The sequence below is a fragment of the Chenopodium quinoa genome, unplaced genomic scaffold, assembly GCF_001683475.1.
Source record: "Chenopodium quinoa cultivar QQ74 unplaced genomic scaffold, ASM168347v1, whole genome shotgun sequence".
NCBI lineage: Eukaryota > Viridiplantae > Streptophyta > Magnoliopsida > Caryophyllales > Amaranthaceae > Chenopodium > Chenopodium quinoa.
The window spans coordinates 1,172,288-1,195,711 of record NW_018743066.1 but is presented as its reverse complement, the minus strand read 5'-3'; the positions used below and the strand labels follow the sequence as shown (position 1 = coordinate 1,195,711).

At 32.4% G+C, this 23,424-nt stretch overlaps 2 protein-coding genes across 2 annotated transcripts; one reads left to right on the top strand and one right to left on the bottom strand.

Annotated features, from left to right (window-relative positions):
- Positions 1-3,335: 3,335 nt before the first annotated feature.
- LOC110731286 (plastid-lipid-associated protein, chloroplastic-like) lies at positions 3,336-7,006 on the bottom strand. Its single transcript, XM_021911128.1, has 3 exons — positions 6,289-7,006; positions 4,745-4,953; positions 3,336-3,895 (listed from the first exon to the last, which is right to left on the bottom strand). Exons 1-3 carry the CDS (start codon positions 6,732-6,734, stop codon positions 3,585-3,587), a joined length of 966 nt encoding a protein of 321 aa, XP_021766820.1. The 5' UTR covers positions 6,735-7,006; the 3' UTR covers positions 3,336-3,584.
- A 4,047-nt stretch (positions 7,007-11,053) lies between these two features.
- On the top strand, positions 11,054-12,356 carry LOC110731285. Its single transcript, XM_021911127.1, has one exon. The coding sequence runs from the start codon at positions 11,230-11,232 to the stop codon at positions 12,007-12,009; it is 780 nt and encodes a 259-aa protein (XP_021766819.1). The 5' UTR covers positions 11,054-11,229; the 3' UTR covers positions 12,010-12,356.
- The last annotated feature ends 11,068 nt before the right edge of the window (positions 12,357-23,424 follow it).

Sequence of the window (23,424 nt, the reverse complement as noted above, 5' to 3'; positions counted from 1 at the left end):
AACAAAAAAGGAGGGATATCAGGGCTTTACTAATTACATCACATGCTAAGTACTTTGTTATTGCATGAATTTCTTCTTCTTCTTCTTCTGCAATAGACTGAAGTCTAAGTCTATAACTAGTTTAACTACTATACATATTTAACCCAAAAAAAATTAAGGCTTTATTATCCACTACTCTTTTTTTGCTGTACAGAACACTAAGCACATATATTTACAAGCTGTTTTTTCTTCTTTTGTCAGATTTCTCATAATTAGTTTCATCTTGCTACTTGCAATGATTTAATTTTTGGGTAATTAAGGCTTAAGTATTAGCTTAGGTTATGTTCACTTATTTTAGGTCTAATGAATACAGATAACATAAGTTGTTCAGTGCTAATAAGTTAAGAGTTTATTGCATGTCAAATACGAGTAATAAGTTCAAACATTCCGTTATATGAGTTCAGAGTTTAGTTCATAGCCAATAAGTTCAAGTAAGATGAATCCGAGTCCAAATAAAACAAGTGTTTAACTAATAAATTTCAATTATAAGTTCAATGCTAATAAACTTGGGTAAAATAAGTGAAATTCAAGCAAAGAGAACACTATCATATATAGGTTAATTCTAAGAAAAAGTTTTGCTTAGATTATGTTTCAACAAATTAATCAAATAAGGAAGTCCTGTTTCATTGAATCTGCACCTACTCCTGGCCTTCAAAATTTCAGGTGCTTATACTAAGAAAAATTGATTATTTATCCTTTTTATTTCATTTTTGGTTTTTTTATCAATACCTGAATCCATCCTGATTATGATAAAGTTAGATAATTATTGACAGGACTTGTTGCTAATATATATCAAGTGCTTTATATGCATGTGATGAGTTTCAAGTTTCCTAAAACAAGAAGCAAAAGCCTTGTTTCAATGAATCTGCAACCTCTTAAGCCTATCCTACCACTCTCTCCCCCACCCTTTTGCATACATTGTGCTCTATTTGATGACCTACCAAAGTTTTGTAGGTAAGCCAATAATAGATATTAGATAGAGCATGGGAGATTACTATTTGATCCAAAGTTGGTGGTTCATCATCAATTCTTCATTAAGGAATAATTAAACCGCGAATGCTAATTATTACTATCATATGACACCTAGGTTTAGTTTACTCGAATAAGCATAGAAGATTACTCACGTATGGACAATGAACACACTTAATATGTCGAAGTGTCTCAAAATGAGAAAGTCTTGACCCAAAATTAGCCTTCATCATCGTTATGTTAGTTGTTTAGGAAAAGTAAGTTTGATAGAAAGAAAGAAAATAAGTTGAGAATAAATCATTAGAGATTTTATTTTGTAGTGAACCCTTTAACGACTAGCAATTCTATATTGGTCATCTATCATAACGAGCACACAATACAATGTACCAGTCATGATAAGTACATACACAAGCACCTACATTCAATCACCTAAAACAAGATTAAACTAAAGAAGCATGGCAAATTGACATGTAAAGTAAATCAAACCTAACCTTTAACCATCATATTCAGCATTACAAGCCTACTAAGATGAAAACTAAAACAGGGTCCCCTGTTCTAGTAGCAATAGATCATTTTTTTCCAGCAAAGTGCCAACTAATGTAAAGGTACAAAGGTTCAGATAATCACATTAAAAGGTGAACAAGACATCATAATCACATCATTAAATAATACCCAAATGTGCAATAATATAGTCATGCAAATAAAAATATTCAATGTTTCCTGTATGCCCTCCTGATACTCTTCAATATCCTGAGAATCAGAATTCAGAACATAATCATAATTAGCCAGACCCCACTTGCCATATATTGCTAATTAAGTCACTAATTATGTAATTAACATCATACTCTACTTAGAAACATAAGAGTGTTGTCTCACAATAAAATGCAAGGTAGGAGGAGCAACAAGTTTAAGGGTACAGGAGGTTGCAGGGCTTTATGCTGTACTAACTGCAGAACATCAACAGAAGGTGACGAAAGCTCTGGATCGTCAGACAGGTACCCATCAATCTCAAGCCTCGCGCATCACATGGTTCAAGAGAGATTAGATCAAATGATTAAGGAAAACGAGGAAGAAAAAGCAAGAAGCTTAATGGAGGCAAGAAAAAGGAAGCAAAAAAAGGTAGTAAAAAATGTAACAACTAGCAATAGCAGTAGCAGTAGCAGCAGCAGCAACAGAAAGTTGCTTCTGATGCTTGCTATGGAGAAATCATCTCATGATCCAATGGAAGATTTTAGGCGCTCAATGGTGGAAGTTATACTAGCAAACCGTATAAAAGAGCCTAATGATCTCCGGTATCTATTGAAGTGCTACATTACGATGAACTCTGTCGAGTATAGAGGGATTATACTAGAAGCCTTCCACCAGGTTTGTACTGATATTTTCTTTTGCTGTAAATGCCACTAATGAAATCATATTGTAGACAATAATACCTTTCATGTTGGCACCTTAAAGATGTGAATCCCTCATGCGAATTGAATTACAGCATGAGTAAACAAATTCTTGCGCGATTTTTAATGAAAATCAGTACTTCATGTTACCTGCATACAATACTGTTATAGTCTTTAACATTATCAATCATGTAGTGGAATTTGGAGTAGTATTACCTGCAATGGAAGAAGGGTGGAGTAGTCCATGCAAACATAAAAGGTAATTAGGTAAAACTTCCTGCATATATCACTATTTATCCTGAATGAAGGAGTAAAAGCAAATTTTGTATAGTCTATAGTATTAATGTCTATTCATAACAGTAGTAGTATTTAACTAAACTGATTCAGAAGTACTAAAATGATTCAAAGTTAAAATAGGAGGATTTTCATTCATATACTAGGAGTATCTAGCTCATAAGCAGTAGACTTCATATTTTCTAGCAGTCATACTGAGAAGTTCAAAAAATATTATAATAAAAGTTGTCAAACTTAAAGTTGCTAGACTGTTTTAGTGCAATCAAAAGAGCCTTAAAAATGCTTAAGACTCCATGAATGATGTAACTCATGCAAGTGGCCAGCTAGCATTCGTCGTACCACTGGCACCATTCAGCCATGTATATGATGAAGCATCGTATCTAAGATCAGATAGAACTCTACTCAGGATTGATGTTTATTACTCTCCTTGGACATTAAGTCATACTATATAAGACAATCAATACTTTTGATTTACAGATCCACAGGAAAATATACAAATCTTGAAATGGAAACGTAAGACTTACAAATACAGAGCAATACTAACCTGTAGAGTTTAGTATAACATGGAAGTTGCTCTCTCCGTCCTAAATTTAGCTGCCACATTACTAGCAGCAATTATATGAGTGTGACAGTTGATTCTTAACGTTAGAAACAGGTATAACTTGTAATATTCTTGGATTTTACTGTATATCATCACTGAAAGCATATTATGATATTACATCATCTTTTTGATATAGTATGTGAACTACAATATACAAGTGGCAATACACCTTTCTTACCATTCTGTAAATTACGAGTATTAGCACCAATAACTGGTGGTTTTATTGTGACATCATAGTATTAAACCCCCATCTAGATTGCAGTATATACTAATTAAGGGGTATTAAGCTTCATTTAGGGAGACAAGAGAAGACTGCCTTCCTTAATGAAAACAAACACACTGCCTGCATCACCCCTTGAGATTCGAAGCTCTTGATCAAGGTAGGTGGTAAGCAACCACGAGCCTTCATTTTGACCTATGTTGAACTTTAACGGTGGTTGGCTGGAAATTGTCCTAGCAACTGATGAAGCGGTGTCCTGTACTGAGTTAAACAGGCCCTTCAAAGGTGTGAGATCAATGTTTTGCCCCAGAAACTCTACATTCTCAGGTAAAACTACACTGTCTGTTATCTGGGGAGTGCCAATGACTCCTTCAATAATTTGATCTGCAAGGGATGATGGAACATTTAGATCTAAGCAATTTATAATATGAAAAAAAAAAAAAAAAAAAAAAAAAAACAAATAAATAAAATCAAATCAAATACAGAAATAAAGGAGTGCAATAGGTCAATAGGATTCCGGAATAATTGAGTATCAAATGGTAAAGTTGAATCTAACTTTGTGAGATCAGTTCTATTCCGAACTTGTTCTTCATTATAAATTTTTATTCACTTCTAGAGGTGGTAATGAGTCGATTGATCCATTGAGTATTAATGAAAGAAGCAGACAAGCATTGCCATGGACATTGATAAGAGATTTATCCTTTCAAAATTACATATTACTTATTACCACAACTTACGGTCTACGAAACAAGACTTCACCACAAAGCTTGTAAATTAAGAGTGAACGATCAATATAAATCTGTAATTATTGGGCAAACAAGCCTAGGAATGGTGAATATTAGTGGAACTAGGACACTTTACTAGGTATACTTGGAAGGGAATCAGGCAAGATCTGTGAAGTAATAGCTTTACCAAGTACATGATCTAGATTCCAAATCCATCAGTGCATCTTCCACCACCGAGTCCCAAACACAATGTCTACCACAGATTAAGCTATTAAAAATTTCTCAATCAGCAGTTATATCCCAAATTCATCAACCTCTTCAAGTGTTCTCATGTAACTCTGTCAGATACTACTCACACTAACACTTAGGCATGAATAATTAAATATGAACTCTTGAAGCTTAAATTTAGGCTAAAAGTAAGGAATTTTTCAAAACAACCAAGTCCATCATCAAAATGGTGCATCTATGTTTGACCAAGTTATATGCCTCTCAAAGAGCCAGAAGAAGCATCTAAAAGATACCTGAACACGCTTGGGGCTGCGGACTTCAAACTTCGCATTGGTACTAAGAGAAGTGGTGGCCAGAGGACCCGAAAATTGCACAGAGTTCTGGACAGTGAAATTCTCAGAATCAATAGTCTGTGAGATTTCGTCCACTTTGACCAGTGGTAATCTTCCTTGGGAAAGCAATGGGAACAAACCAGAAAACGATGTGTACCTGCAAAATGAAAGATACAGGATAAATTATTCCATTATGACGATTCATGTTAGCCGGCACCAAACCATTATGGGATTAAGGCTTTGTTGTTGTTGTTACACTAATCAAAATGCAATTTACTATCAGTAATTCCAGAGACAGATTGCAAACCGAGCAAGAGATGAAGATTCATTCTAGACATAGTTGTCTGCACCACATAACAGAAACTATAAAAGTTTACAAAATTATAAAAGATTTTAACAGGAACATACAGAATGGTCTTCAAATTATTGACATGCAATGGTCTGCGGCTCACCTTGAGAGTACTGAACAACAAACTTAGTAATACAAGCATTATTCTCACATATTTTCATTGGACTCAAGAGTTAATTAAGCAAACAGAATGAAGTACCAGGAACAGCATCCAGTCAATCTCCTTAACTGATATTCAAAATCAATCAAGAATTTGCAACTGTATATCCATTATTTTCAACTCTACTACCAAATGCCACTTGATTAATTAACTTAGTCAATCACTGAGATCAACCAGCAACTTCCCGGGTGCATGTAGATTGTATATTCATTATTTACAAATGTATATGCATGTAGATTGTATGTTCAATCATTCCAATTGAACCGAAGTTTCAACTCTATCACGAAATGCCACTTGATTGATTAACTTTAGTCAATCACTGAGATCAACCAGCAACTTCCCGGGTGCAAGATTACATAAGTATATACTCACAATCAATTGACAATTTAGATTGAATTAAGCAAGCTTTTATTATACTTCTTGCCAACAAAATTAAATCTTTCTTCACATATAGTTTTCCCAACCTCAAAATATTATCAATTCATAATCAAATTATAAGATAATATTCACTTATGTAGAGACTTAAGAGTGTGTAAATCATCAAGCTCTTATAAAAGATCTTTCACATAAGTAGTTGCATATCCTCATTCATTTCCAAGTAAAATTCCCATATAATCTTCAAAAACCTTGATATACACACACAGGGAATACATCAAATAGCAATTCCACAATAAAACCAAATAATATATACACTTGAAATGATCAATTATAAAATCCACCTAAAAAATACCATCACAAAATCTTAATACTAAAACACAAAGAATAGCATATATATGGATTTCTCAACTAGCTTAGTCAGTTAAAATTTCTAGGGTTTTAAGTTTTTACTAATACCCGAGACAAATCCCGTCTACATCATATTTCCGGGGTTTTAAGCTTTTGCCTAATACCCGAGACAAATCCCGTCAACATCATTAAACCCGTAAACTTAAAAGCAATCAAAATAAAGAATTAGAGAGAGTGAAAAGAAGAAAGAAACTCACGCTAAAATCCACTTGCCATTAAGAAGAGGAAGAGCATCAGTAGGAGCAGGAGTTGGATTCTTAGCTTCTAATTGCGTAATCAACTCCACAATTTCAGCCCTAGTTTCACTACTTGCTCTCAATCCTCTATCAGTTCCATAAAACGAATCCACTAACCGCTTTTTCAGCTTATAAATCTCCTCCGCTTCAACTGCCGTCTCCTCCTCCGCAACCGCCACTACTCCGCCGCCGGAGCTGCTGCTGTTGTTAAAGCTCTGCTTCTCTGGGCCCCACTCATCGTCTAATGAGGTTGCTTTGATTTTGATGCTTGTAAATTCCCTTTTTGCCCCTGTTGATTTTAGTGGGGTTGAGGAAAAGAGAGGAGATTTGGGGGGAAATTGCTGGATTTGTGAGGATAATTTGTGGGATTTTATGGGTAGTTGGCAAAATTGTGAAATTATCGACATTTTTTTTCTGACGAAAAATTAGCGAGATTCTGGGAAGTATAGCGTCGAAAATTTTGTTTTGTGTGGAAAAAGTGTCGGAAATTCAAAGAATTGATGATTTTGTTTTAGCGAAATGCCGGGAATGCACTTGGTAGCTGGTACTGTGTGAGGAGATGATATTTTATAGTGGTGCGTATTTTTGGTGTGAAAGTTTGGTGATTTGAAAAATTTATCACCACCCAAATAATTGCTAAGAATTTAATGGACTGATTTTAGCCACACATCACACATGAAAAATATGAAATTTAATTATACTTACAAAAATTGAAGTATTATTGAAATTGAATATTTTTGTGGCCTAATATTCGGTCCTTTTTAAATTAAGTGTCGAGTAATAATATAACCAGCTTGCTAATTTAATCTACAACTATAATCATTAATGTGTTTGAATTTCACTTGTACGTACAAATATTAATCACACTGAGTAGAACTATTTATATGGCCGTCTTGATTATAACTACTAAGCTAAGCTTGGGGATGGATTAGAAACAAAAAACATATTGCTAGAGGCCTAGAGCTATATTAAAACAGGACAAATATTTTATGATTGACAAATGAGGGGTCATCAAGCTTTGTTTGGTTTTAATACAATCTAGCAAGTGACATTTAGCAAAAAAATAAATTAATGAAAACTGTATTAGAGTCTAGATGGTTCTTTCTTTTAATGTTCCATTGTGAACGGAAGAAAGAACACGTAATTTGCTATGGGCTGGGCCCCTGGAATGTTCAAGTGATTGGCCTACCTTGTATGTATACATAACATAAGAAGGCCTTAAAGTAGAATATGAATAGACTGCTGATAACATAATCTGTAAATGAAAGTCCAATATATGTTGTCTGGGGCCTCTTGGCCCAAAGAATTTAGTATGTTTAGAAGGATAGAAATGACCCTTCAAGCTTGACCGACTAATTTGTTACCTCTATTTTTGATATTAGGTGGCCACAAACATATGTCATGTTAGTTTACCTCGTATTTAAAATGGCTAACAAATACGGAGTAATTATGTTGGATAGGACTTGAGACGATCATTCATAGAACAAAAGTATTGCACCGGCTGACTCACATGTCATGAACTCATGACGTGCCAATAAGCCTCTTAACTTTTTCTCTTATTTTGGTACATTGGTCAAAAATAAAGGGCCGACATGTCAATTGGCTCGTCATGCTGATGTCGGATCGTGCTATATTTTAAAAATGATGTTCAAGCATTACTCATAACCCACCAATGTGCATTTCATGTTGTGTCGGGCCTAATTGACCCTTTTGTCGGTCCAGTCTTTGACTCTTTGCCCATCTCTAAATGTTGTCATGTTTTATGGCATACTCCGTAGAAGATTAGAGTTGGCTGGTTAACTATGGGCCTTTGAGTCTGATCAGATCAAGCCAAAACTCATCTTATGTAGTCTTAGTTAATTGATAATTAACCAACTTAAAGTCAAGTTGTGGACTAAGACAATTCAAGTCAAGGTTGTATTGACATAAGATTTTTCTAGCCTAATTAGGTGCATAACTCTAAATTGAGAAGCTCTAAGCCTTAAGTTAGGTGCTTAACCCTAAATTGAAAAGCTCCGAGCCTTAGGTGGATCAAGTTAACCGAGGTTTAGTTTGAATAATACTCCGTATAGTCCGTGTTTTTGTTTAATATTTCAAATTGGTTAACATTTCATGAATATGCTAAATTTTTTGGAAATGTTGACGAATAAATTAGCTAACACGTCAAATCAATTAGCAATAGTTAATGAGCTTTAATTAAAAAATTCAACTCCATCAATAGGTTAGTGATTAATCAATAAAAAATAATTAATCAAATCTCTATCACAAATTTGAATAATTGCAACCAAGAAAGTCACCGAAACAAGTAAGGCTCGTGATTCATCACCATTGCGTCAATAGGTTGGAGCTACTTTATATTTAGGTGATCAAAGAAGACTCACATTATTTTAATTAATTTTTTTAGTAGAGTTGGTGGCCTAGCTATCCGATTCACTGAATCTTTATATAATTTGTAAGATTATAATTCAACAATTTGTTAATCAATCCTCAACAAAATAGTCAAATTATAACAAAAAAACATAATTAGCCAATTGAAGGACTCTAATAGACTAAATTTATCATTTTTTTTTTTACTAAATTAGGTTATAATTTGATGATTTTTGTATTTACATATCGGATTATCTAGTAAATATCACTTTATAATATTAACCAAATATGTAAATTTGAGTGATTAAAATTAATGAATACAATAATATAACTGTTGCGCAAATAACATTTTGAAGTAGAAATAGATATTATCGTATTAAGTAATGCAAAAGTCAAAATATTTAGAATTTATGGAGTAGAAGTGATGATGAAAAGTCAATATATGCCCAACTAGTCTTTTTGTTTAATTTATTTGTTGGTTAAATTATAAAATTCCTTTGGATGTTTGGTGACAAAAGCTTGAACACCACTAATATGATAATATTGTATCCAAATAATGCCTAAATAACATTTTATATACAATGTACGTTTTTTTTATTTAGCTATTTATTTTTTGCTAAATGTTTTAACAAAAGTAATCTATAATTGGTTGAAGATAACTTTAAAAATGGAGTAAATCATCGAAAGAACATAAGCATCTGGTAAAAGGTGAAATAAGACAAAACAAAGCTTCCAAACCAGATAAAAATGCAAAGGTTCTTCATAATTGAATGTGATAAGGTAACACATGATTTTTGCTTGTAGCAGTGAGCAAGTGACAACTATAAATAGGCCTTAAAGATTTGTTGAAATTAAACAAGATTTCAATCAAATCACTTGCGCGGGGAGTTGATTTTTTATTTCGACTTTTTTTATCCACTCGAACACTTTTACACACATATACAAATGCGAAATAGCACCCCCTCAACACTTATCGTCATGACTCGTGAGGATTTAAATAGACGAGAAAGGCATGAAGTATTTGGTCAAACTGTAAATAAATCAACAAAAATGCCTAATCAGTATGATATTTCTTAATTATATCAATAATTGTAGCCTCGTAGGACTCATAATTAATGAAAAACTTGTTGATCTATTTGTCGTTTAACAATAAAATGATAACCTCTATTTTCTCAAAGTAGACTATGGAAAATTATGTTACTATGACTTGTGAGAAATATATAAGAACAAGTAAACTGGTATTCCAAGGACTTTTTGTTAGTTTAATTTTATCTTATAATAGTAGTTTAAAAACCGTTGAAGAGATGTAAATACCGAAAAACTAAAGCATGACAAACATTATAATGACAAAAGTACTAAATCAAGGCCGTATAGCACATCATTAATCTATCATTAGCATAATATAAATGGTGTATCATAAAATAACCCTAAAGTGGCAAATTAGATCTATGTGTTAGAAGCATTGAAAACGAATTTCTGGCGCGAAATTTGTACGAATATCCCACCATCAATGGCCTACACCTTTTCCAACTTTCCATCACTATTTTCTTTAATTTTGGGGTCTAGTAATCCTTTTTTCTTCTTTCTAATTTGTCTTTTTGCTCTGTCCAATGTCTCTAATCTCAATAATTTATCATCAGTTGGCAATTCCTTCTTCCCCACATCTTCTTTTGACTTCTCCTTTCTCTCCCTTTTGGGGTCCCACTTTAGAGTAATTCTCCTCTAACTTATAAAAATATAAGTTTGTTTAGGGTTGTTAAAAATAAACCTGAATCTAGTACTACCCCCGTTTCATATTATTTGCAACGATTTGACATAAAATAGAGAGAAAAAATATCTAATCGTTGCAAATAATATGAAACGAAGGTAGTATATTCAATTTAAAATGAAAATTATCTGTTTTAGGGCATGTTTTGAGTTACCGAACTGATCTGAAATGATCTGATTGAAGCTGAACTGAAATAAAATAAATAAAAGTAAAATGAATTGTTTACAAGAGAAGGAAATTAGGAGCTGAGTTAAACTGAATTGAATTAATTGGAGCTGAAATTAAATTGAACTAAACTGAACAGAACATACCCTTAGTTTTCAATTAGTATATTAATATGCAAATAATGATTTACAAATTACAATGATTCAAATTCGACCCAACCAGACCTAATTTAACGCGACTCAATCACTCAAATTACTCCCACCATTTTAAGTCAATCACAAATTCACGATATTAAAGCACGAGAGTAAATAGGGCAAGTAGTTTAACAAAACATAAGGTGTCGTTTGGTTTTTATTTCTTTAACCGTCTTATACAAGAATTTGCTTTAACCATTTTTACATCGAAGTACGTGATAATTATTTTATTTTATTTTACAAATACTAAATTCTCTCTCACGAGTATAACATGTAGACACGTCTTTTCTCAAATTAAATTAAACCTTGTACAACTATAAATACAAACAACCTTCTTTGTTTTTTCACTCTTTATTTTATTTTCCTCTCTTCAACTTCTCATTCATTTGTAGATACAATCAGGTGAAGATGAGTACAGCAATAACTCATAGTCCGGCAAATCAAGACCGTCCATTACTTCTACACCCACCTTCACAACAACCGTCCGATCAAAGAAGAATCAGAACTCTTCTTGATCTTCTCACCGTCGAGAAAATGGACGGTGTAGATCGCACCATGAGACGAGAAGATGGAAGTAATAACAGCCGTTGGAAGATTCTAAGGGAACGGCTAGGATTTAACGGCATCGGTTGCTGTGGTGTCGCCACGTGGCGGTGCGAGGAGAATAATAATAATTCCTCTCCACTAGAGGAAGAAAACGGCGTCGTACAAGAAGAGTTTGAGACACGTCAGCAAGTGGGACCCGCTGAAAGAGGGATGAATTTGGGTGCTGCGTTGGCCGCAGAGAGGGAATTCCGTGCGGCCGAGAGCACCGGAAGTTACGGTGCGACCGTGCGAAATAATAACATTAACAATATTAACAATAATAATGTTGATATTAATAATGATGAAACGACGCCGTATAATGGTGGAACGACGCCGTTGAGGGTGTCGTTGATGAGATTATTGGAGGAGACAACGGACGGTCGAGGTTTAGAGAGAGAAAGATCGAAGGGTGGGGAAAGAGAGGGAAATAATAATGAAGGGAGTGATACGGTGTGTTGCGTGTGCATGGAAAGGAAGAAAGGAGCTGCGTTAATACCATGTGGTCATACGTATTGTAGGGTGTGTTCTAGGGAGTTATGGCTTAATCGAGGTTCTTGTCCCCTTTGCAACCGTCGAATTCTCGAGATCCTCGATATTTTCTGATCTCGAGTTTTCATACTCTCCTGTTTTTTTTAAGTGTTACACTTTTTTTGTGATTAATGAATATACAGTAGTCGGGATTACGAGTAGTATTCATTGCTATGCAATCCTAGGATCCTTGTGATTATTGATCTCGAGTTTTGTATAAATATGTCATTTTATGATTGGTAGGGATTACTAGTGAAAAATGATATACTCATGTGGGAAACAAAGGAAAGCAAAGCAAAGTGAGGTGGGTGTTCAACTTTAGTGTCACTTTCTTTTGCTTTTGTTGAATTCTTTGGTTCAAGATTTATGAGGTGTAAATCATATATATTTGTATGTGATTTTGATTTGTTCCTTGTGTGAAATGGTACAAATTAATACATCATATATCTTTATACTTATAACACCAAAAGAGAACGGAGTATTATGTTGCATTTGCTACTTTGTACTATGTATATTATTTGGTAATTTGTTTCCTAACTATGAGTAAATTTTAGATCAAAGTGTTGTTTATATGGATATGCAAATTCTAAATAACGAGAACACACATGTATAAAAGGAATGGAAATGAAATTTCATGGGCATGCAACAAATTAATGAAGTTCCAAGGTTTAAATTTTCCCTCTACTAGTACAGTATATTGTAACTTTGTAAGTTAAGTCAAAGTTTGTCGAACAACTTAAATTTTACCCTTGATTTCATAAGAGGTTTAACTGTTTAAAGTATCATTTGTTAGTCAAAAGCCAATGTATTCAATTGGAAGTGAGGTCTCATAAATTCATGACAAAAGTCATTCATTAAGCATATGCTAATTAATCAAACCTTTTCATCCTCCCTCTTAAAATGAATTACCTCTCACACGCCACACGTGACCCACAGATCGATGATGAGGCCAAATACATAATTAAAAAAGAAAAAGAAAAAAAACTTATATGTACTTATGAAGTACGGAGTACTATTCAAAAAGTATATATATATGGGAAAAATACGAAGTGAAATAATGTATCTTTTTCTTTACGGGTGTGTTTTTCTTTCCTTCTAGGGGGGACTACGAGTTTGAGAAGTAATAATGTATGCATGTACCGTACGTGGTAGCATGTACAGTGCTAGGTTGTTGGTTCATAACTTCATATTCTTATCATCAATGTTTGACCTTAAATTATTTCGATTCTTCTCTCAAATTAAAAGTCTATGCCTTATTATTATTTTTAATTTTTTTGGTTTCTTGTTGGTGAATTTGAGCATATCTATCTCTTTGTTCTTAATCTACTTAGGATTGATTGATTGATTGGTTTGGCAGTTCGTTGCTGCATCATTCATCAATTTGTTAGATTATTTTATCTTAAAATAGTCAAATATTATAACGACGTCAATGATCAAATTGATTCGAACATAGAAAATGACTTATTTTTTTAAAAAAAAATAAACAAATGGCATAGTTTTAATTTTATACTTATATGGCTGCAACAAGATGACTTATATAATTAGACGGAAACACTTATTTTAGATCCTAGATATTTAAGTATGATGCTCATGATACTCTTGCAAGCGCATTTAAAATTGTCATTTTTTAACGCTAGATGAATGAACATATCATTAAAGTATAATAACATTATGTACAATGGACATAAAAAGGAATTAAAAAAAAAAAATACAGAATAACTTTTTTTTTCATTGCACCAATAAAAGAACATATATACTACGTATGGAGCATATTAATAAACTTATGCTATTATAAAAATTATTAACCATTGCATATCTTTAGCAAGTGTATATCTTTAAAATATCGTGTTAAGTTTTTGCACGACGATCTTCTATAATTGGGGCCTATGCACATCCAAAACAATACGTTGTGATTGACTTGTCATGATCTTATTGTTTTCGGACGCTCCTACAATATGCTCATGTCAAGTTGGACCAATTTCATGCCACTCTTGCCCATGCTTAACTCTAATGGTGAAGTATAGCACACATCTAGTAAGTATCATACTTTCAGGATGGACCTGGGTTTTATTGGGCCTCCATGGGCTACCAAAATTTCACCATAAAGTTAATTATTATTGAAATAAAGGGATACTGTCATACACTCATACTTCAGAAGAGCCCAAGAAAAGCTTGTTTTTTTTTTGAATTGCAGCATATATCTGTCTAGTGATGCAAACTTAGGGCAAAGCCCAATGATCAATCATGAATTGTGATTGGGCTTCATCTCATGCTCTACTTATGAGCCTAGCTCTGTTATATCATCTTAGGGCCCTTTCTTTCTATCAAATTTCCCCCCTAGTTTTCCTAATTTTTTTTTAAAAAAAAGGCTCATGATTGGTTTCTAGTGGAATAGGTTAGTACAGACTACAGAGTACTTCGTACAAGATATTTCTGCACGCAATGCATTCATAATATTTTTTTTTTAGAAGAATGGACAATTTAAAAGACATAAATTGATGATTTACATTTGCGTATTAAAAATTTGGACATCTATTTCAATTCTTAAGAGTTGGCGTATGTTACAGTGATGTTTGGACATGTTTCGTACAATATTTAAGAAATTATTAATTTTCCTAAATACTTGCGATCAAATAAATATGAAAATAAAGAGATTGCTCAATATCGCTTCCCTTTATGTAGTCACTTTTGCAAACAACTTAATCCTCAATTTTATAAAGAAATTATTCACCTTCAATTCTATGGTTATGAATCTACAATTCTATGGTTATGAATCTGAACTGAGTCACACCTAATCCGACTTGGTCACTTTGAGTCATATGGACTCATATAGTCATATCCAATCCAACCAATAAAAACAGCAAATGGTCCATTCATATATATATGTGTGTCTACTCTGAAAAAGATTTTGAGTCATTGATTAAGGTCCAAGCTATGGATAAAATAAAAATAATTATACCGGCCTACATTTAAATGAAGTGGTGATTAATTAGAGGACAAAAAGAAGACAACTATTTTTTTTGGTGTTCAGAGAGTTACAAGGGTGGGTGGTGACTGATGAGAATCGATGCAAAAGATTTTGGAATCGGAATGAGAGCTATAACCACTTGGGCTACGCCTCACGTCTTCACTCTCAAAAAAGAACGAGACAACTATAAGAGTACTGAAAAACCATGTTGAAACCTTCATGATTCATGATTGAGATAATATGACACTTAATTTTACGAAAGGAATATATGCAAATAATATTTTCCAAAATAAATGGTATAAATTGTATAATAGAATATCGATTTCTTTCGAGGAACAAACCAAAGGTATGGACCAAAAATGAACATCAAGCCAAATAGAAGACATAAAATGTCAAATGATGCTCATTGTTTAGCTAACTTGCATTTGTGGGCGGATGAAAGAAGAAAAAAAGAAGGAGGATTATATTCTAAGTTAATTGATGTGTATGTAACTATTTATGAAAACGAAATGATTTTTTAGCTTCTTTTGTACATCCAAGTCATTACTTTATAATCTTTTTTGGATTTAACTTCCCAATCATATAATGCGTTAATTAATTAGTGTTGTGTAACGCATGATTTGTTACAATCAAACTCCCAACTTTTAATAAAGTTATTTCTTTGAGATATGAAATGAATATAATACACGTACGTTTTGAACTTTAATTGATTGGGAGATCTAGGACATGCAGTGCTTATCTTGCTTTGTTGAAGAATAAATCTTTCAAGTGTTACCACATGTAAGTGTCCCACATTGGTTGAAAAAGAGAGAGTTAAACACTTTATAAGGCTAAGGGGCTACTCCTCCTATTGCCATATGATTTTGGGATGGAACTTCCTTGGACTTGTGAAGTGGACTCTCTCTCTTAGTTTGCGGGTGCGGCCCAATCCCGCGTTTAATATGCTTTCCACTTTCAATCTTTTCTAAGAAAATGTGAATTGACCAGATAATCTATAGAATTGTTGGAATATTGTGACTGAGATGTGCTAATTAAACTAGTAACTCTCAGGAAATAGAAGGATTGACGGTAGATGGACATGCAAAAAAATGTTGTATCGGAGTAGATATAAACTAGCGTGTGGCATGGGACGATGCACTAGGTTTACTTGAATAATATATATAATTATTATTATTTGAGCTATAATATAAACTATATAATTAAAAAAATTAAACAATATAATAATAATTATGAAACCAAACACATAAATGCTCTCAAAATGATGTTTTATACAGAGTATGCTTAGTGTTACAAATCTTACAATAGCTATATTAATCCGTTGTCTAATATAATTTCACAAAGCTCTTACACACAGCCATGGGGAGCCGGGCCTCCACCCGCCCCCCATGTAGCTTCGCCCTTGCTTACACATATACATTCGGTCTATATTATTTGAGATTATACATAAATATATAAACTAGATTTCAGTTGACACTAACACAGGCTACATATCAAATCATCAAATTAAAAATCACTTGCGTAAAAAAATAGGAATTTTTTCAATGAGTTTGTATGTGAATTATAATTATGAATTATAATTATGCTCTTTATACTTCGTCTGCGTGTAAACAAGATCATATTAATTTACTTAACTTATAAAGAGATCACTAGGGTTATGCCCAATCTTTCATAAGAAAGAATATGATGACAAGAATTTACTTTTTCTTTTTCAATAAGAAAGTATGGAATAATTATTTTAGTAAAATGAAGTCATATGACATCCACAACCAAAATTCTCTAAACAAAATCATAACCAAAACTAATCCCTCCTCCAAATTTCTAATTGATAATTTTTTTTAAAAAAAAAACACTTAATAAGCATTCCAAAATCCTGATATTTATGTCATACATGAATAAATTTCGTTCTCTTAGCTTTCTCACAACTTTACTTGGAAATAATCTTTTACGTACAACATATAATAATTACACATTTACATTATTCACATATAGATGCATAGAATCATGCATGGCAGATAACAAATATAGAGGCATTCATATATACGTATAATTATTAGCAAAATTGTCATTCTTCCCTCATTCAATCATTTCTTATAGAGGCATATAATTTAATTATATTATGAGTAAAAATATATGGGAAAATAAAATTAAATGATATAGAGGTAGGGTTAGATCTAGGAAAAAGATTGAATAAATAAAAATTTGATGAGTTGACAGGTAAAGGATAGATGAAGTTAACTTTGGTGTACATAATTGCGGTTGGGTCATTGCCAAAGCATGCATAAGGCATGCCAACGATACCTCCACCACCATTACACCATTCTATTATCAGTGCCTTCCACAACAATTTGGGGTACGGTGGTCCAATATTTTTGGACATTGAATGAATGTTTGCATGGCATAACTACATTTTTTGTACTTATTATTATTAAATTAAGATTCGTAGATTAATTATGAACAAATAAAGTGAGTTATTTCTTTCAAAAAAAAAAAGTGAGATACTAGATTTGTTTTTATTAAAAAAAGTGTATTGAAAATTATTTCTTCATATTTGCAACACTTTTCTTTTCACGCTTATCAATGTATGATTGTAATAATCGTTAGTATCTTTAATTATTAATATTAAAAATTATAAATATTTGATATTAATTAAAATAGTATAAATCGAGATGAATTTAACAAAATCTCACATAATTATATTTTTTCTTTAATATAATTATTAAAGCCAGTCAAAGTAAAACAACGAATAGTGTAAAAGTCAAACTCTTGCAATTATTAAAAAAAATAATAATAATAATAATAATAATAATAATAATAATAAAACAAAAGTTGTATAAAGATATGAAATCTAACATAATAATTTAAAAATATACGGAGTAATTAAAGCACCATCATTTTTACCCAAGGCATAATTTTGGCACACTTGCACGCACCTCATGATTAACAACAAGATTAACAACTAGTCTAAAGAGTCTTTTTCAAGTTACGGAGTACCTTTTTATTTATTTATTTTATTTGTTAAGTGAGAAATCAGTGACTATTACTGTTCATCAAATTATCAAAAGAAATAAAATAAAGTTGAATGCATACTTAATTTAAAGCTAAGCTTGAACTTATCATATCTTTGCTAATTGTTTGCATTAAACCAAAGATTTATAATGTGGTCCCATGAAAATTAAACCTTCATCAAAAGCATATTTTTTTTTTTTGAAGCAAAAAGCATAATTTCCCTCTTTTTGGTTTTGCTATCTAATTTCACCTCGACTAATTACAATCACCATCACCACCTTATTATTACTGTATTTCATATTTCCTCTGTCCCCGAAAGAACAACTCATTTGGGTTGATTACGCGGGTATTAAGAAAGTTAAATAAAAAGAAGTAAGAGTATATTGAAAATATAAATTTATATGGGGTTTGTAAAAAAAATAGAGAGAGAAAGTAATAAAACTATATGGGAAATCAAATTTTTTTTTTTATCGGGAAGCTAATTTTACACAAATATTGTTGCAAATTGGTGGATGTTTTAATGCAAATGAGTCATTCTTTTAGGGACTAAAATTAGGTCAAATGGGTCGTTCTTTCGGGGACGGAGGGAGTAACAAATTAAAAATAACGTTATTAGAGATATCTTAATTAATTCTTAGTAGGAGAATTTTAAACATATAACAAAGTAATCAGAAGTTGGATCTATGATCGTCAAAAGATATGTTCTTGCATTAATTTTATGAGAATTTATTAAATTAAAGAAAGCTACCTCCAACAAGGTGACAAATTTAGCGTACATTATTTCTTACTACTTATAGAATTAGTTGAGTCATATTTGCATTGTATGAATGGATTGAAAAATGGCCAAAATTTTGCCAAGATTATCGGAGATACTAGGTTAGGTATTACTCTTGCTACCTACTTGAAGAATTTTCAATCTATCCTTAAATGTAGATTGTGCTTTTTTATGGGGGGAACTCAAACAAATTATCCTACTTGCTAAGAACTATAATTGATTATTGCTTTCTAGTTCTATTACTCCAACCAATATATATTCCAAAATAACATCTTTAAAAAATTATGCATGCACCTAAGTCTAAGAGTTGTTAGTTAAAGTCTTGGCGTTAATGATTGAATTGATTATTTCTGAAATAAGAAAACCGTTATTCAAATATATTGAACTGAACATAGCCTAATTCGATTATTTTCTTGGAAATCTGTATATTAATAGTTTAATACAATGTTTCACACTTTTTAAATTTTTTTTTTGAATACGATCAGAATAATGAAAAGCCAACTCAAGCCAAACACGACAGATCATCCAGAATTCTAGATCTATTCATGCCATATTGCCATACCTTTTATCATCTCTATTCTCTACTGAGGGGACTTGTATCTCATGTTGGAACAACAAGTGTGTAGTGTGTGAATTTTGTGAAAAAACTCAAAGTCCCACATTGGTGGGAAATGAGAGTTTTACTCTCTTTATAATATAGAGAGTGGGCTAAAGGGGTGTGGCCCTTGGGCTACCCACATTTTGTGGAGAGGGAGGACCTATATGGTAAACCATATATCACACACACGCGCGCCGAATCGAACCGAGCCGGGCTGGGCTGGGTCGGGTTTGGGTTTGGGTTATTAAACAAACTTAATTTTTGTTACCGGTTTGATTAATATTCAGTTACAAAACGTTTTACTGTTTTGGTTTAAATTTTTCCGTTACATTGCTTGATTCTCGTTGATGTTTTACTGCTAAACGTTGCACCGTTACACTGATTTAATGCCTTGATTCTTGCTTAACGAATACACTAATTGCAGTAAACGTTGCTAATCTTTCTCCCGTTTTCATGCTTAAGCTGTTACGTATCTTTACCTATAAAAGGACGGTTCCAGCTTTGTTTTTAAAAACACACGGAAAAAATACAGAAAACCACTTTGCAAAATATATTTTCTCTTCCTCTCAAAACAGTCGAGCAGTTTCTTTCTGATTTTCTGGTGTTCCGTTGTCCGGTGGTTCGGTGCAAAACCGCCGGTATTTTATACTTCTGAAAGACTGTTTTATCCTGGGGGCATCCGGTTTGGTACGAGCTGCTTGCACAAGTTTGAGGCAGTGCCGCGAATGTTCTAAAGAGAGCGACATAGTCCGCGACTCAGTCTTATTCTCGGTAACATTGTTCTTACTATTTTATTTGTGCAATTCCATTTATAACATCTCATTTTGAACATAACATCATAAAGGATAAAGGGCAATGATGCAACTAGCTAACAATCTAAAGGGGAAACTTATCCAAAAGTAAACTAAGCATGATGAAATTGATTTTATGAGTTGTGAGGTGAAATTCAAGCCATAAGAAATATTAAGAATTGTCCCAAGTAAAGCAAATTATATGAATGTTAGACCAAAATCAAGAAAGGTCAGGGAACCCACATTATCGTCCAAATAAAATAAAATAAAATAAAATAAAAAACATGTCATGTTCACAAAACATTACTTGCATTGCATGTGGGATCTATTTCCCATAAATATGGATCTTTCTTGCAACCCATAATTTGTATGATCATAAATCTACTTATTACTTGAGTGGCTAGGGAAGTTACACTGTACCATTATCCTTATATTGTAGATTCAATTTCTTAAAGCCTAATTAATTAGCTAGCTAGCTCAAATAAAAAACATGAAATATTCATTAATTAAATTATAAAGAATATTACGTCATAAAGCATATTATGCATGATCAAGATTAATTCATGCATATAACCTAAATTTATAGATATCCTCATATCCATTGAATCTGAAGCAGTAGTAAATGATGGAAACATTGATGCATGCAATCCCTGTTGGTAGGACTATTTCTAAATGACAAAGCTAAGCATTGATATATGACTTGTCTACATCAATTTGTCAAGTACGTACTTCATATTTAAGTTAATTGATAGAGTTTAAAGCATATATCCGGTCCTCAACTATAAGATCGAATATGTTTTATATATACTATATCTTTATCTATCATTAATTCATTTGATATAATTGCACTAGCTTATAGACGCATAGTGAAATTATTTTAGTACTTTAGCACGTCACTTTTTTTTATCACCAATTACTCAATTAGTAGTGTTAGGAATCTTAGAATATGAAGTTTTAATACGGATGGAGTACATGTTTTGTTTTCACTATTGCCTTAAATTCTTTATTTTGTCTTACACCCTTGACATTCGTTCTAATCCTTTTGTCCTAGTTCAATCCTTAAAGATAACATTTTTTTTTAAATGTCAATTTGTATTAATGTCACCTCTCGAGATGTGTTGGACAGTGTTTAAAGACATATTCCGTACTATATAATGTACATATATGCTATTATGGGAAGGACTTTTTAGTAATTTTGTAGTTTGCCTCACTGCACCCATAGCTTAGCTATGATTACATCTGGATTCGACCAGGGTTGTACATTGACTTATAGTGGGTGAGTCTCTCAACAAGTGTTTTCAGCATTCGGTGAAGCTTGAACTCGATCAAGACCTCATTTAAGCAACATCAAACAATTTATCACTTGAGCCAACTTTTGTTGGTTTCTCTTTTAGTAAAATTCTAACGAATCTTTAGCAAATGGTTGGAGGCTTGGAGCAATACCTATTTTGGACCAAAGGAAGAGCATATAGACATATATACCTTATTCTTCAGTACTTATGGTTTTTTTGTCGGAGAAACCATTACTCTTTATTAATGCATAACTTTAATTTGTTAAACAACTAAACACTACTATGATTACGTAAGTTGTAATGTTGCATCCAAGTTTAATTAAGAGGTTCAAAAGAAATTAATAATCTTTAAGAATGAGTCAAGTACGTCCATGATCTCAAGTGGAATTGATAGAAAGTGACTCATCTAAGAGTAGAAATCCAATACCAAAAAAAGAAAAGAAAATAGAAGAAAAAAAGGAATCCTTGATCTTCAAGGAAACGCCTTTATTTTTTTTGTAACTTTCTTTAATTTGTTCATAAAGCAGATTTTAAACAGTTGATCTTATACGAGTACTATTAGCTATTATGAAGGTGTAATGAAACTTCAACTCGGTTGAAAGGGAATGATCAATAGGCATGTAAACGACGCACAATTCTCTTGAACATAACATTTACAAATTTAACGAATATTGAGGAAGGCTGCTAGCTCTATTAATGGATATAACATGGACACGAGTATGAGTATGATACAACTTTATTTATCTATCTCAATCAGGCTATACATGACAAAATATATATGGTACTCCGCACTTAAACAATTGCCATCAAATTCATACATTAATACGTCTTTTTATAATCAAGGTTTGTTATCGAATTGTCACATTATGTCTTTTTATGAACAATTGTCAACCGGTTATACATGCTACAATTAGATCCATACTACGTAAATTATTTCAGAGAGATTAGGGTTATGCCTTGATCTCTACCACATCACGTACAATAGCTTATTAAAACCTACTCTAGCTATGCACAACATTATTGAAGCATAGATTAGCAACCATTGTGAGTACGAACAATTATTGACTCCATTAACTAACTAATACGGGCTTTATTAAAACTTATGGTGACATCTATGTTTATTACCGGTAGTATCCTTCAATTCATGTATCTATATACTTTATCGACCACAATTATATGAACCTTTTTGAGAGTAGTTATACCGTACCATAATACCATGCATATATATTCATTTAATCACTTGGATGTGCAACAATTATTATATGAGCATTATGTCATGAGATTCACCTGTAGTAAATGTTGAAAAGTACTAAATAGACTAAAATTAAGCACGAAGAGCTAACAGTAAAAATAAGAAAAGTACAAGTGCAAGAATAAAATGAGACCAAGTATAGCCTGCCATAATAGTGGGTAAATCTTGGATGAAAAGTTTGATTGGTTGGTAAAAAATGTAAAAATTTCTGTCAAGTCAAAGAGGCCCATAGGAATGACCTAATTTTTGGTACAATGACTTCATGATGAAATGCCCATGGTTTTGCAATTCTAACAATTAAAAAATAATTAAAACTCTAAATCACTATTTAATTAATTGAATATTCCTTAATTTATGATATCAATTGATGATGACATTAAACCAAGATTTTGCAATTACAAGTATTTCCATAATTGAAAGTTCAAATAAAATGTGTGGTATTGAGGGGGAAGAGTAATTAATAATTTAATTATGTATTTAGTATTGGTCCCGTTGATTTTCATTGTTACAACCATATACAAAAGTATAATAAATCTTTGTCTAAAAAAAAAAAAAAAAGGTTTACCAATTGGTTGTTGGTGTAGTGGTGATTGGGACTACACTTGGTAGGGAGGGGACTGGAATCTAACCACCCAGAACTGATCCCCGAATCCGGATTAGCCTAAAGGGTGAACCGGGTAGAACACCAAAAAAAAAAAAGTTTGATAAATCTTGATGCATGCACACAAGAATTATAAATTTCAATGTCGTGAATTGTCTTATATCCATAATGATTTGTACTCGATCTTCATTTGAAGAACTGAAGTAA

Coding starts and splice junctions, on each gene's coding strand:
- LOC110731286 (XM_021911128.1), bottom strand. CDS start 6,734: ATGTCGATAATTTCACAATTTTGCCAACTACCCATAAAATCCCACAAA. Junction 4,954..6,288: donor AATGGCAAGTGGATTTTAGC/GTGAGTTTCTTT, acceptor TTCATTTTGCAG/GTACACATCGTTTTCTGGTT. Junction 3,896..4,744: donor TGTTCAGGTATCTTTTAGAT/GCTTCTTCTGGC, acceptor CATCCCTTGCAG/ATCAAATTATTGAAGGAGTC.
- LOC110731285 (XM_021911127.1), top strand. CDS start 11,230: ATGAGTACAGCAATAACTCATAGTCCGGCAAATCAAGACCGTCCATTA.